This window comes from Austrofundulus limnaeus, unplaced genomic scaffold (genome assembly GCF_001266775.1).
Source record: "Austrofundulus limnaeus strain Quisiro unplaced genomic scaffold, Austrofundulus_limnaeus-1.0 Scaffold119, whole genome shotgun sequence".
In the NCBI taxonomy this organism is placed as follows: Eukaryota; Metazoa; Chordata; class Actinopteri; order Cyprinodontiformes; family Rivulidae; genus Austrofundulus; species Austrofundulus limnaeus.
In genome coordinates, this window is record NW_013952521.1 from 103,147 (window position 1) to 119,894 (window position 16,748).

At 41.3% G+C, this 16,748-nt stretch overlaps 1 protein-coding gene across 1 annotated transcript in view; it reads right to left on the reverse strand.

Moving 5' to 3' along the window:
• Positions 1 to 3,762: 3,762 nt before the first annotated feature.
• myo1d (myosin 1D) overlaps positions 3,763 to 16,748 on the reverse strand; it is a gene marked incomplete in the record, with an annotated part of 90,283 nt that continues 77,297 nt past the window's right edge. Inside the window, 1 exon segment of the mRNA XM_014014732.1 lies at positions 3,763 to 6,453. Within this exon segment, the coding sequence (XP_013870186.1) occupies positions 6,297 to 6,453 (157 nt within the window).

Here is a 16,748-nt window from a genome sequence, read left to right on the forward strand (position 1 = left end):
CGTCCCTTCCTCCAACACGGATCGGGGTTTTTGCTGATGCAGATCGGACCACCCGAGGACAGAACAGCTCGAGGCGTCAGAGACGGAGCCGGGGACTTTTTTTTTTTTTGGTTTTGTGGACGACTGGACGCTGCATTCGTGGGACTTTTGATAAATTATTATTAATAATTAAAAAAAAGACAAACAGCCAGTGGATGTACATTATGTGTGTTCAGAAAGACTTTATTTTCATCTAGAAAAAACAAACAAACACTGAAACATGTAAATGGATCTTTTTTTTTTTGTCTTTGAAGCTCATTTACAACAGGGGATCTGAAAAAGTTGTGTGAATGTAAACAAAAACAGAACGCAGTGATTTGTAAATCTCATAAACTCAGATTTCATCACGACGGAACATGGCAAACATTATGTCGGAGCTTTGGTTGGTGTTTTATGATTTTATATTTCACTTTTAAATACAAAATAAGTAGAAATAAGTACCATGAGACGAGGCTGAGTCGTGATCTCTGGCTCTGTCCTGGACATCACCATGCCAGCCACTAATGCAGGCTAAAYCTCTATCATGCAAATAGAAGCCATGTGTGAAAAACCACCCAGAAATGCTGCCGTCTTCTCCGGACCAAAGCRTGTTTAAAACAGACTGTGGCAAATAAATTCAATTTATTTAAAGAAACTACAAACGCCATGACCTACGTATTAAACAGGAACAGGACTATGTGCATAAAAATCTATTGATATTTTTTAAAATGATCTTTCTTTTAATATCGATACACCCCCCAGCCCTTAGGGGGCAGCATAACGATGTGGGATTCCTGTTCAGAGCAGGAACAACAAGCTGCAGGTGAGATCAATAAGTAAGCGAAATGGCCAGCAGTATTCGCAGTATTCATCCTTAAAAGCAGACGTTTGGTCACACTTCGGTTTAAATAATTAATAGTTATAAATAATTAAATTAAATGAATATATTTATAATTATCAATTATAAATATATGATGCCATTTGACATTTTGCTGGTTTTGTTGAGTCATTGGCATTGAGCAATAAGCATAAAGTAAGTTGTATCGATTGAACCGCCATGTCCAAAGTGATACCCTGCCTCTCTGATGCTATGGGGGTGCATTAGTGCTTCTGGCATGGAGCAGTTTGCACATTTGGAGAACCATAGCGTAGTTTTCAGGGAAGACCTTATATTTTAACAATGTTAAACCACTCGCCTTGTTCTTTTCCAAACTAGGTATCATTTTTTTAAACATTTGACAGGTTCTCCATGTTCCGTTTAAATTAATYATGGGTTTCATGAGATGTGCCTTTCACTGATTTCGGTTTTATTTACATTTCACACAATGTTCTGATTCTCTCAGAGCCGGGGCTGTATTTGCTCAAACAAGTTGRTTTTGCTTTTTTAAAACWTTTATTTCTTTWAAAAAAATGTACCATTTTGCACGTGTGCCATGCAGTTTTACAGACTCTCCAGGAGCCGAGGCTACTTTTTACTTGATTTGTAAATCAGCTGCATTAGAGAATGCCGTGAACAAAGTGACACTATAGCTTCATTTAGCTCTGCTTGCTGAAATAGGCTCATTGTTTACCAGGGAAGTTCTTTTTCTTGTTTGGAATGCTGTTTTTGTTTATTTAATTATTTTTTGCTCATAATTCAGCATTGAAAAATGTTATAACGGTGCCATATCTTTGATGAAAATCCCACAGATCTGAGAAAACTCAGATATTTAACTGTTTTTAGAGGATTTTTATCTCATTTTAGCTTCTCGCCATTTAAGTATTCATTATTTTTGGCACATTCAGATGAATTTAAGGGGGCAGAAGGTGTGCTTATCTTTGGTGGGAATGAAGATTGATCTGGTTTTTGTTCATAAATGTCGCAGGGATTCATCATTTATTATGAAAGGGCCCGTAAGATCAAAACCTCCATCAAATCTGACCATCATCAATGTGGCAACCTCGCTTCAGAAAAATGTCCTGAAAACAGATTTTTTTGCTCTGATTTAGAAGCCGGTCACATATCAGACGCAAAGCAGAACTTAAATAAAATGAATAAAGGGTTGAAATGAGGAGAAAAGCACAGAGAACCCTGAGGGTGACCCATCCTCTGAGTCAATCAGCACCAGTTCTTGGATGTGGAGGAAACGAGGCGACCTCCAGCCAATCAGCGACCCGCTGCAGCCTGCAGAGGGAGAACATGCAGAGGAGAGGAGATTTACAGCGTTTTAGCTRCGCTGTTGCTTTGAAAAGCGACAAACATCCTGAACGGGTTTTCCTTTCTGATGGAAATCAAAGGGAACAACCTGCATCCAGCTCTAAATGCAAACAGGAAGCAGGGAATCTGTTTCAGTCCGCCTCAGTGAGACGGGCCATGTTTCACCTCCATCATCACACTTGTTTATAAGCTTACAAAACAGTCAAAAAAAAAAAGACTAAAGCCGTAGTTAAAGGACTTCTGTCCCGTTCTTTTCTGTATCCTGTTGCGTAATTTGTAGATAAAAGAAAACAGGTCATAAAAAATCAAAAAATCAAAAAAGAGCAGCAATGAGTGGGCTGCATGAAGGTGTGTGACTGACTGAGTGTGAATAAATGAGTCAACATTTTATTTGTAACAAAGAATGTGTTGTTTTCCTTTAGGGATGAGGAGCAAACGCCAGGCTGGTGTTGGTTAAGTTTTTTTTTTTAAAAGAAAACCCCTCCCTTTCACTGTAATTTAATTTTTTTAACATGTTTCTGCTTATTTTTATTTATTTTTGTACTGTGATGGAGAAATAAAAAGCACTGATCGTTCAGCCGTTCTTGTCCTGCTTTGATCGTCTGAACCAGGGGCGGTTCTAGGGGCGGGGCCACAGGGGCATTGGCCCTATCTGAAATCTGATTGGGCCCCTGAAGTGCCCCTGTCCTTGCCCAAGAACAATGATGGTGACTGCAGTTCCACTTCCAACCACRAGTGGCGCCAATGAGTCAAATACAAAAGTCCAACATGAATCAGGTCTTTTTCAATTTGAACAATTCTGCAGAAAAAAAAGTTTTTTTTACTGACAACAATGGCTAGATTTTCTTACATGCTGTGTGTTTGAGAATATTTTATTTATATGCAGTTAAAAATCATGTAAAATTGATTAGGAGAATTTACTGAGCAAGCTTTTACAAATGTTTGAACATGTGACTGATTAAACGTATAAACCTTATAAAAATTGGGGATTTGTGTGCGAGCATGTTGTACAAATACGCAGTTAAAAATCATGTAAAATTGATTAGGAGAATTTACTGAGCAAGCTTTTACAAATGTTTGAACACGTGACTGATTAAATGTATAAACCTTACAAAAACTGGGGATTTGTGTGCAAGCATGTTGAACAAATACTTGGCCCCTCTATGAATATTGTGGCCCCCCGATTGCCCCTTATACTGAAAAATCCTAGATCRGCCACTGGTCTGAACTCATTTTGTCCTGAAAGTTCTGACCTAAAATAAAGCTTAACCCAGATTTTGGATTATTTTGGGTCAAACAGAATCTTCCTGTTGTTTTCTGACCGCAGGCCTTCAAATCCACTCAGACACACAATTTCAAATATTAAAAGCAAACTCCGTCCTCATAAAGACAGAGGAAGTTTTCTTATCGTGGATTCATTCGTTCATCAGTGGGATCCAGTGGATGCAGGAAGGGGAGTTTCTGCACGTGACTCGGTCAAACAGCTGTTCCWGCGACTCTGACGTCAACAAAACATCTGAATGTAGGTTAGAGACTGAAACAGCAGCAGAGAAGCAAATCAATTTATTAATAAACTGATTAATAGATGCGTCAGTGTGGGGCTTCATAAAAAGTCTACATTTATACAAAAACAATAATCTGCACAAAATGATATTACAGCATTTCCCTCTGGATATTATATCTTTAGATTTATGAAACTACAAAATATAAACTTAATATAAATTTAGGCACTTACTGAATAAACATACACATCTGACTTAAAGCCACTGAAAACAACAAACAGTGATTTGTTACAACTCGGCTGCTTTGATTACAGGGAAATTAGGAACAAAACGCAGAAAACATCAGGATGAAATAAAACAATGGCACAAGCGCTGACATTCATATTCATACCCATTTTTTTTTCCAACCAGTTGAACCGTTTTCAGCTTCCAGAARGGAAAAAAAAGCACTAGAAGGGATTTAGTTCTGAAATAAACCTGATGTTTTTGTTTTTTTATGAACAAGTGGAGTAAAAACACCAGAATCAACCAGTTGTTTACACTGCTTAATATAATTTCTATTTATTTAGAGCCTAACTGCACTATACGTGTATTAATACGCTGCTGAAACTAGTTCCTAAAAAAGCACTTTTATGTTGGTGGTACGATGAGCAGAGGCGAATAAGATAAAGYGCCAGGAAAACGACAGAAAAAAATATTCTCACAATGAGTCGCCAACTCGTTTCCTAACAGTCGCGGCGCAGAGAGGAGCCTCCGGCGCAGCGCTGACGAGTTCTTTTCTCACAAACGGAAGCAAATCAACGTCCAAACCTTAAAGTTTAAACACACGTCCCTCAGCCGACCTGCAGCAAGCTGCAGCTGGGCTCCAGGCCAGCTGGACTGAAACSAGGGTGAAGATGGAGGGAGAGGAGGAGCGAAGAAAGGAAGGAGAGAAGGTCAAACGAGGCTTTGCTCCTCCCCCTCCCTCCCCACCCCCGGACTAAAGAGCACAGAGAGAGGAGAAGTGACACGAGCTTCATCTTAACGACGAGCAGAGAGGGCGCACACGCACACACACATTCACACACTCACACCACCAGAGTCACTTCCTCAGTCCGAAGGCACAGATCAAACTCAAACAGTTTTCTGCATCGAAGTAGAATAAAATAAAAATGATGCTGTGCAAAAGTCTTCAACCATTRGATTTTCTCTCTTTCAGCTGACGGTCGTGGTCGACAGTTCAAAGCTTTTCTCTCTCGCCCAGCACCTGAACACGGCGGCAGGTCGTTCAGCGTGTTTTAGAACAAATAAACTAAAGGTGGAGGACATCAGAGAGGAAAATAAGCAGGTAAAGAACGAGCGAAAAAGAAGCCGATTTCWGAAAGTTTGGCTGTTTTGGGAAGAAATAAAAAAAATCACTGAGTACTAGTTTTTCCWCCACTATATGTAGGTAAATTAAAGCAGTATTACTAGCAGAACTCAGAGCAGAACATGTAACGACACCTGAAGCAACGTGAAAACTCAACGTTTGTCGGCTGGAGGGAACTGTAAAAACCACCGTGTCCCTCCGGCTTTTTGGTTTTCTGCCTTTGGATGAAAAAAAGTTAAAGTTTCTGAAGAGGTGYTGGAAGTCAGAAATGTTGGGTTTTGAACCTACTAACCTGCAGGCGTGTGGCTCTCTGTGACGATCACAGGAATATTTATTGGTTTTCTTAAAAAAGCTCTTCCCTAAACACAATAACAGAAAGTGAAGCTGGGTTTTGATTAAACAGAACTGGACTCGATGCCGAGCAGAAACTTTAACTCTGGATTCTTATCTTGATTTTGCTGCTTGTTATTCAATTTTATAACGCGGCACTGCGCTGACACAGCACTTCTCTTTCTCTATAAGCAGAATAAAGTCATAAACAGCACAAAAATACAGGATTTAAATTATTCGATTTGAACATGTTCAACTGGGTTTGTTCAGAATCTGATCAACARATTCTGAACCAAACTAAGCGTCTCAGACGTTGGCCCCGCTCCATCTGTAAACATTTCATAAACTAAACGTGGACATTCCAGGTCCTGCTTCATTAACATCATTAGCACTGAAATTATTTAAAATAAAAAAAAATATTGCTTTAAAGCAGACATGACAAAACAAAACGGTGCATAAAAGGTTTCCTCTTTGATCCGACACACGGGGGGCTTCAGGGATTATAATCCCGGCTGAACCCTCTGGCTTTCTCTCCGATGAGGCAACATTATTGGTTCTGAGAACAGAGCTGGAATAATCCGCTCTCACCTTGACTCACAACAAACAATCTGCACTGATTTAAATATTGCACAAAGCGAATCAACAGAAATCTGAGTAAAAAAACAAAAACAAAAAGAGAAAAACCTCCACGCTTGTGGATGTTCGGGGCACGACTYATAACCTCGTCTTTGAAACTAACGTCCTCTGCAGAGGAGGTGGAGTTTGGCATCAATTTGGAAAACGGGGATTTAATCCCTCCGATCCGACAGGAACACAGCATCTCTGCAGAGCTGAACAGAAACTCCAGACGTGATCCCAGCCTGGTCTGAAACTGTTGGMTTTTTTTTTTTTTTGGCCCACGTTAGTTTCCAGGAACGCTCAGGATGTAACCGGCCCGGCTCTTGGTGAAGTCGGGCTGTGATTGGTTGATCTTGGACTCGACGACGACGGTGCACTTCCTGCCGTTCAAGCTGCACTGGATGGGACTCGCCACGTTCACCTGCAGCTTCCTCTTCTCGCTGCGGACACAAAAAATAACAATAATAATCAAACATGAGAGGAAGAAAACAGAAAAATAATAAAAACTAGGAGCAAACCTCCACCAAGACCAATTTCCCCCATCCTGTAAGAGTTAATGCACAAAAGCAGAGATGGAAACACATTTGCTGAATAAGTTGTGACGTAGTGAACATTTAAGCAGGCAGTATGCAGGGATTTCTTCTCGGCGGAGTCCAATGTGAAATAAAAGTCAGACTCGTCACCCGGCGTTCTTCATCGTCAAACTGGTGTCGGATTAAGCTCCTAAGTTTTCATCAGTCACATTTCACCATGTAAAACGTCTGTTTTATCCCCTTGTATGAGTTTGTAATGGTTTGACTCTCTTTATAAAGTGCTTCCTGGCTCCCCCCATCTCCAAACTTTGAGGCCCGGCAGCTCTCTGTTTACAAGCCTAGTAGAGACAAACTGTTTTGATTGGTTGTTTCGGAAATGTGGTGTGTTTGAGGAAATGGGAAAAATAGGTTTCATGGTGCAGTCATGCACTTCCTGGTCACAAAACGTTCTCTAAATGTGCATATTATGGCAAAAATTATTCATCATTAAATCTGGTTTTAACTTTACTTTTATAAACTATCAACTAGATCTGTTACAAAAGGACAACTGATATTGCCAAATTTTATGGCCAGAGGTCATTCTTCTATGTTTATACTAAAGCATGGAATGACATTCCTCAAAACATAAAGTCCATTTCAAAACTACAGCCCTTTAAGAAGAATCTTGTCTGCCATCTGCTGGACACTTTTTGTTGTGCTCATATTTAGACGTCTTATTTTGCAAATGCTGCCTTCCTGAAATTTGGTGTGCTTGTTTGTCTTTGTGTCTATGGTGTATAACGATGTGATTGTGATGCTGCATTTCTGAGTGTTTTATGTGCTGCAGAACAGGAACCTGCTGTAAAACAGCAATTATGCTGAGTCAGGCTTGATTTTTAGTAATCTTTTCCTGTTGAATCAATAAATCAAATCAAATTAATAAAGTTTGAAGTCCGTGCTGTCCAATCCAGCTCACTGTTTTTTACGGAAGCCCTGTGAAAGCATCACAGCTTTGCCGATCTCAGAGTGTTAAAAGAAAAAAAATCCTGTATCCGCATCGTGATCCAGAACATCATCAAAATTTAAAGATTTGTTCCTTGACCACATGTGGTAAAAATGTCATGACAATCTGTCCGCAAGTTTTTGAGTAAAGTTGTCCACAGACAGAACGACAGACATACACGACCGAAAACATTACCTCGCCCTTGGCGGAGGRAACYAAAACAAACGAGTCTTGAACCTGCAGATCGATCAGGAACCAGATGCTTTGAGGCCATAAATGATCGTTTCTGTCTCTCTCTCACAGACGGCATCATAATCTGATCATTACATTCATGACACYCTGCTCCCAATTACAGACCTCCACACAACCGTTAGAGCCATAAATCATGATCACGCACACAAACTGAGTCACTGAAACACGCTGACACATCTTACAGCAGCGCAGCGAGACTCAGCCACGCAGAAACACAATCATCCACAATCATCAGCTTTGATTATGATGGAAAATATGAAAAAATAAATAAATAAAACTTTTAGGAGGTGTGTGTGGATACACAGCTGATACATGATGTTTAGGAGAGATGAAGATAAATCTGCAGGATTATGGAGCTGTTTTTTCACATTCTGATGATTTCTGTGAAGAACTGGTCCAGGCTCAGATCCAGTTAGCTCCTCTGTGGGAGGAGGGAAGCTTTGTCTGGTTTGCTGTTAAACAGGATCGATGAGGGGGGATACAGTGTGTGAGACCCAGCAGAGGGTGGGGTGGGGAACGTGGAGGAAAGGTTACAGCAGCTCAGACCAGAAGGCTCAAAGCTCGTCTGTCTCTGGAGCTCCTCCTCCTGACACACCTGTCCACAGGGTTCCCACACCTTGGTCAACATCAAATTCAAGGKCCTTTCAAGGACTTTCCAGTACCAGTTTCCTCAAATCCAAGAATGCGCAACAGCAATTACCTACTGCTACTGCAGAATGTTACCAATAAACAGGTTTACTATGTAAATTTAATGAAAAATGAACAACATAGAAGTTGTTGAGCCAGAATCAATGAAATAAAGTGGATTAAATGTAAACACTACATTCATATCCACAATACATGGACATATAATTATGTCCTGGGAGGTTCAGCAGCTCAGATTGGGAGGAGGGGATGTGAACAMGTCCAGACACTCGGTGAGGACAGGAGGAGCTGTGGTGCTCTCACCTGGGCTCTGAAAGAAAGACCCGCCCTACTCTGCTCTGATTGGGTAAAACTATGACTCTGGCTCAAGTTATTTGTTGAAAGTCACGTCAGTTTACAGTAATCCTGAGTTATCCACTGTAACAAATGTAAGGTTTTTATTTTATTTTACAAATGATAAAAATCAGTCGTGTGAATAGAGAACTTCAATCCCCAAAAAACATTCAAGGACTTTCAAGGACAAGTGTAATTTTTGGCTGTTTTCACAAACTTTCCAGGTCCTTGAATTCATTTTTTTCAAATTCACAAACTTTCAATGATTTCAAGGACCCCTGGGAACCCTGTGTCCAGGTGACACTGTTTTACTCGTGCCGCTCCTCGTCCTCTCCGCTCCCGGACCGGTTCTGAACCTGCTGACACGGGGCTTTGTTGCMCAACGAACTCCGAGTGGTAAACAACGGGGAGGAGGGCTGCCCACGCCGCGCGCAGCTCTGCGGCTCGGCTCACGGGTAGCGCTGGTGCCGGTTTCCATGGCAACACCTCCCGTGAACTCAACTCCCCCATCTGTCATGGCTGCCGGCCAATGGCTCTGTATTTGGTTTGGTTTTGTGTTTTTTTTTTTTCTTTTTTTTTGCACGGGTGTGAGGTGTCTCTCGTCCRGGTACGACTCTAAGAAAAGCCAGAGGCTGAGCTGCTCTCCTCCTGAAGGGCAGAAACACACAACATGTCCTCACACAGCCTTCATGCCGCCTGTTCAATGAAACACACATCAACACTTTAACCAGAAGAAAAAAAAAAACACAACCCAACGTGACCTGTTGAGGCTTTAAGGTCACTGTCTGGCCTCTCTGGTTCCAGCTGGTCGGAGCCCTGGGGCAGGACTCGGCCCATCATTGGACGGCCTCTTCCACTGGAAAATCAATTCTTTCCTTTAGTCTAAAACCCCTCCGTCCCCCCAGGGTCCACTTCTGCCCTTCGAGCCCCACGAGTCCTGGTTTACTCTCCCAAAAGCACCTCGTTTGTGTTTGGATGGAAGGAAACCGTGAAGGAGAAGATCACCATCAGTAAAAACTGTCAGCTCCTAATTTAAGACATTAACGAGTTACACTGGATTACTGCTGCGCTGGCTTTTTTATTTACGCTTTTGGAATTACGTCTACGCACTTTGTGCTACTTTAGCTTATTTATTAGCTAAAATGTMCAGCTGATTCAGGAGCTGACTTTCAGCTAATTTAAGCCCCTTTTCAGATTTGCTCCAGTTATGTTTTTTAGCTATTGGCTACTTTTGTTCTTCATTAACCTTTTGCRAATTTCAGCATATTTTAGCTGTTGTAGTGAAGCAATTTATTGGGGTTTGTTTACTACTGATTTTTAAAAGCACCACACATTCTGTAGTCTTTTCTCAGGTGAATAATGATCTCTTTATTCTGCGATTATTTTTGTGAATATATGGATGATTTTAATCAGGGTTCATGCAGGTTTCTGTAAGTTAAATTTAAGACCTTTTAAGACCATTAGGAATGACACTTAAGACCAAACCGACACATTAKCGGTAACAGTCAAATGGTCCTGGAAATTTTAACATAGAAACATTTTATTGATACCAATTAAAATTATTTTATTTATTTATTTTAATGAAACGGTCATATCTGATCGCTGTGGACTGCTTCCAACCGAGTGCAAAAATCACTGATATGAAGCCAAGTGTCATAGAAAACACACTTTCCCATGTTTAAACGACAAGCAGCGGACATGACTGAACTTCTTTGTTTTTTTGGCGGGTGAACAAGCTGCCGCATGCGGGCGGGGGGCAGGGGGGGTGTAGTGGCAAACAGGTCAGAAACATGGAAGTAAACTGTGCCATTTTTTGCCTGCAGTTATCACAGGATTTGTAGTTTAACCACGCACAAAGACCGGTAGCAAACTTAGAACTTCATGAAGACAGATCACATGAACCTCTGATTACGATACTTTATTTATMTATGCAGTCAACGCTTCTCGGGAATGACTGAAAGTTAAAAGAATTAAGACTTGACAAAATTAAATTTAAGACTTTGGATGAAAATCTGGGCGTTTAAGACTTTTTTAGGCCTAAATTTTAGTTTTTCAAACTTTAGACTTTTTTAGACCTTTTAAGACCCTGCATGAACCGTTTTATGTACAGACTGGTCTGAGTGGCWATCAAAGATGGCTACACAGAACAGGAGGTGCATGTAGGTAAGATGCATGCCTGAACACACTTTCAACACTTAATTGAAKCTTTGTTTCAACACTAGAACAGGAAAATGGTATGAGGACCTGATTTCAGCCGTAAGCTGGCCATTTTTGATGACGCAATGAAAATAGGTGGAGTCAGGTCCTGAGGAAGGTTACAATAGTATCATTGTTTCCTGAATCCTTTGCTGAAAGCACGGCGGAAGCAATAAATCCTGTGATTCGGTCCCAACATTTCCAAGAAGAACTGGAGAGTTGGAGAGGAAATGATCTCAGGTTTGTTTGTTTTTGCTTCATTCGCCCTACGACGACGTTCGCTAGCTGTAGCTTTTAGCTAACGGTTTAGCAATAACCCGTGAGGTAAATATGACCATCGATTGAACTGGATGATTGCCTGTGTATTAAAGAGCGCCTTTACGTTCAAACATTCAAATATTGGTGTATTTCCTATCTGGTTATGAAGACGTATTAAGTTAAACGTACACACAATTGTCCRGTTTTCTTTCAGTGGGCTTGCAGCGATGCGTAGAACAACAGGTTGTGGTTTTAAAACGTTAGCAGCTCAAAACGTGGCTGSGCAGCTAGAACTCAGTGAAACAAGAAAAAAATGTGTTTTTTCTCCTCAAACAGCAGCAGCCCAGTGACACGCCCCCTCTAGGAGGAAACATGAACAAATGTCATGTATTTAGGCATCTTTTACTGATATATTTTTTTATTTCAGTGCTTGTTATGAACAGRTTTTGTGTCTCTATGGAAACAAGAAGCAACTTCTCATTTTCACCTTGCAGTGCCTTCGAGAGTGAACACAAAAGGTCAAATATATTCATCTCAATAAAGAAATACAGTTTTAATTAAAGATGACTATTTAAGTATGAATTTATGAATTACAGAGCTGTAGTTAAAGACACCAGTGGCACAAGATGCAATTATAAATAACACACAAAGATAATAAAATCTTTTGTTTCTTAAATATCCTCGTTCACTCTTTGCTGCCTTTCAGTGTTAACCACCCATCTGAGCATTTTTCTCACTATCCCACTGTCTCCGCTTCACATCCTTCTGTTTCTGTCTGCTACAAGAAGCAGGCAGCAGTACAAACACTCGAGACTCACACCTACACAGGAACCTAAAAATAATCCRAACAGTTAACAGGTGGAGCACGGCGGCGGCTTCTCTGGTCTGCACGGAAGAAAAAAAAAAGCCAGGTGATATTTTCTGCCCCAGTTTTGCTGCAGCTCGGAGTGCTTCAAAGTGTGAAAACTGTCTGAYCGGGGCTCTTTAATTAGCATGAAAGTTGTGCCATTTTAGAAGGACTGCAACTGCAGATGTCATGTATAAATGATAGAAATYCAGAGGAGAGCAGTTTTCACCAAAKTGATAGGTGTGGTGTGTTTAGATGTTAGATCAGTAAAAAAAACCCCATCAATTTCCCCAGAAATGGTTACTACATTCGACTATTTACCTGTTAAACTCCTAAAGCACAAATKTTCACTGTGAAAATACAAAAATTCTAACTCAGTTAATTAGTTGTGCCGGCTCAAGATGGCTGCCGCAGATAACCATCTCCATCTCGTTCTGCTCATCCTGATCAGATGAACCACCTCAGCTGGCTGCTTTTGATGTGGAGGAGCGGCGGCTCTGCTCCGAGCTCCCCCTGGATGACGGYGCCCCTCACCCTCTCTCTAAAGCTTGGGCTATACTTCAACACGACGTGAGACAGCGAGCTGGTGATTGCGTCACTTTGAACGCCTTTTTCCTGAGCGAGTATAAACGAGCTGAAGACGCTGCGGGACATAGATTATCATAGCTCCTCCCCCTGCCCTCCCACAGCTTATAGAAGTACTTAAACAGCAATAATGATGGCTGAATATTGTTTTTTTAAATCATTCAATGATCAGTGTRGTGTTGGGTGAAGAAGAGTCAGCAGAGGAAAAACCTTTTTTCTTCTTTTTAATGGTGGTGATGGAAAAGACGTGAAATCTGAAGATCAGCTGCTCTAACTCTTTGAACAACAGGTTTCAGACAAAAAATCCTTTTAAACAAAATAAATTTTCTCCATTTTTGCAGYTGTGAAGACAGATGTCGGGTGTGTTGTCTTGTGTTTTCTTGGTGTATATTTCACATATCTTCTGATCTCTCTTTCAATATTTTCCATTAAGTCCAGCTCCTCGGGGCTGCATTGCTCCTCATGAACAAACACGCCCATAAAGTTATGACCAATCACACGCTGCGGGCCACAAGGTCCGCATCGCAGAGTTCTCACTGGGGTCAATGCACACAACAACTTATCGGGGGATAGCAGCGCGAGAGCAGACAGAAGTTGTGCAATGTTTTGTCACTCAGCAGGAGGAACAAGACGTGTGACTCGAAMTATAAACCAGCCTTAAGGCGGAGCGCGGGCCACCCTACGAAGGAAGCTCATTTCAACCGTTTGTATCCAGGATCTCATGATCCACGCCTCATGACCACACGTGAGGGTTGGAACATAGGCACACATTAAGTTGTATAGATGTGGTAAAGTTCGCAATCCTTTAGGTTAAAGGAAAGAAAAGCAGACGTTTTGGTGATGGTGTAAACATTTTTATGAATGGACAAAGTGAAAAATACCTAGCTCATTTCAAAAACAAGGTAACAGTTTGGAATAGTAATTTTCCAAACTTGGAAAATACGAAAACTTAAAACAAAAAAAAAAAAGCTGTTTTGAGACACAATAAAACCTGCAAAACGTGATCAGAAGCCGCACTGAAACCCTTCTGCTGCAGCCTCGAGCTAAACCCAYCCCCTCTATCTGCCTGTATCCACTGTGTTTGTCTTTAAAGTGCTTTCCTGTCAGTTTTCTTTGTTCAAGAATAAAATAACTGTACTGGGAATTACACAGAAGCTTCTAACTGATGGAAGTGAAAGAAGAGAAGTTATTCTTTGGTGTGGATGGAGACTTGGAGTTCAGAGGGGAAGCTCCTCTTCTGAAGGTGACATCAAAGATGTCTGAGCGTCAGTTCTGCTCGAGGCAAAACCAAGACGAGGAGAGCTGAACTAAAGCATCACACACTGGACTTATTAACATCTAGAAGCCTGTTTAATCTAAAATCAGCCCAAAAGACCAAATTAGATAAAAAATAAAACGTTCAGAATGAATCTACTCAGGTTTGACGTTGAGTTGAAGGGACTCTATTTAAAATGCTAAGCTGGTATTTCTGCTTTTTTGTGCAGAGTAAGTCAGATCTGGACCGCTGCAGTCGGGGAATAGAGACACTGACAATCAAAAGCTGCTGAAGGCTGCAGAAAAATCTAAAGTGATGTGCATTTCTGTGACCAAACATCAAAAAAAAAAAAAATTCACATTTTATGAGCTTAAGATATGAACTTTAACGTCAACTATTGCAACAAAACCGTCTCGTAACACCGAAGGACTATAAAGGCATGTCTGAGCAGACATGTCAAGATGATGTGTGTAAAATACTGGTAGTTTTGTCACCTGACAGCTGCAGATTCAGTGTCCTTCCACCCACAGGACAGCTGGTGAATCACTGGAAACTACTCATGTCAGTTGCTGTGAGTCATGTGTTCACAGACGCCCCTGTCGAACAAAGAGCACACTTCTACGTCTCAACATCTCACCTTTTAAGAGATCAGGAGATGAAGCAGGACCGGAAACGTACGAATCAAAGGCAGCGGTCTCTGGAGGATACAGTTGCTGCTCCACAGATGGTGGCAGCTAACACACACACACACACACACACACACACACACAGAGCAGAGTCATTACACCCACACAGCAGGACATTAGGCTAAGTCGACACCATGTTGGGCCTTTTTTCCCCGTTTACGCCTTAAAACCAACGAGCTGAGTCTTACTCACCAATTGGCCGAGACGCTGGCCTTTTCTAAAAGGACACTGGATCATCTCAGGGGTGGGCGGGGCCAACATAAAACACATTAAGCTAATCAATACGCAACCACGCCGAGTCACAGCAGATAAAGACGGGTCGCCTCAATTAGCTGCTCGTCACTGGAGGGCGACCGCTCACTTCAAGTGGTTACACCTCCAGTTTTCTTCATTAAAGCCGGTCGATGACTCAATCAAGCTTTCAGGTGAAGGAGTTTGAACYCTCAAAGAATCACAACATCCCGAGGGCTAATCACGTCTGGTAAACTCAACGTYACAGAGCTYCAACTGACCAGCCYGTTCYGCTGTTATCAGTCCATTAAATGGACATTATTASCYGTTATCAGTCCCATAGAATGGCTTCAGACTGTCCCAACAGTGCCCCCTAGTGGGTTACCAGTGCCAAATGCGTTGGAATGCAACAATCTGCTACCGCCGGAGTCTGGTCTACTTTTTCGTAGCCCAGGTCATTTTTTCTAAAATTAACCTTAGTGGCTTTATGCCTCATATTAACCAGCTGACAGTCTGAAGCCATTTTATGGGACGAAGAACCCACTAGGGGGCACAGTTGGGACAGTCTGAACCAATCTATGGGACTGATAATGGCTAATAATGTCCATTTAATGGATGATAACATCCGAAGAGGGTGTAACTGACAAACTAGGGYTGCCCTGATATGAAAATTTCAGCCAGTATTGATATTGCTGCTATGGCCGATAACCGATATTTACAGATATTACACAAACACACAAATTATAGAGCACTGACACGGCTCTGTATTTCAGTTGTTCCTGGCTGCACAGTGTTACAAACATGATCAAACAGATACCACTCACCAACCATCTCCCCTCCCAAAACAGAAACGCAAAGCTAAAAACTGGGAAATCAGTATCAGTTTTAGTTATCAGACTGATAGATATTCTAAAAAATAACCAATATCAACGATACTGATGTTAATGCCGATATATTTTGCATCTCTACTACAAACCCTTTTTTTAACCACACAAAGATGTTTAAAAGCCACTAATAAAGATTTATTTCTCAGTCATAAAACTTAACTCGACTCAATAAAGGTAAATTTTAATTTCAAATTTAAATTTTAAAGTAAAATGTTCAGCTTTTAAAGACTTAAAATCCTTGTGATGTTTTGTAATTAACTCAATGTTATTCATCCCTGAGCATTGATTAAAAACCCAAACTAAATATTTCTCTGGCCAATCAGTCGGAGGTCAGACGTTACAGAAGCTCTTTTGATAAATGAGAACTATTTGAAACGGGAGGGTCTTTATAGAAAGCGGAGTGGAGTGTGCAAGACAAAGAGACGGGAGGTGAGGAGACAGATCGGCAGGTGGGAGATGAAGACAGCTGGAAGAAGAAAAAGGAGGTCTGACTCTTCCAGGGGAGGAGGAGAAAAACAGAGGAGGTGGAGGAGGAGAGTCGCTGCTGAAGGGAATAATAATTGGCCTGACAGTGGGAGATGGTGTGGTGCTGTTGCTGGGTGGAACATGTGTGATTTGGGGGGCGGGGGAGGATTATAGACCTGATGTAGGGGTCAGTGACGAGACAGAGGCTCTTACTGTACCATCTTAGCTGCCCGGCACTTTACTCCTGCTTTTCTGTTTACAGAGAGCCACATGATGGTCTAAAGTAAAAGCACAAGATGTTCGTATGTTCACAGGTAAGAGTGAAGCTCCTGAGGGAGACGCAGGGAGAGCAGCCGTGTGTGGGATTTTATACGATGCACGTCAACAGATGGACATGCACGCACAAATACTCCACACTGGTGAATATCTGGTAAAAAAAAAAATGAAATAAAAAACAACTTGAAGCCATGCAGACTTTTGCAGCCATGCAGATATTATAAGATTTTTTTCTTCTCTCTGCTGCCTTTCATTAAATTTTTTTTGTGATTTTGATATACACACACACACACACACACACACA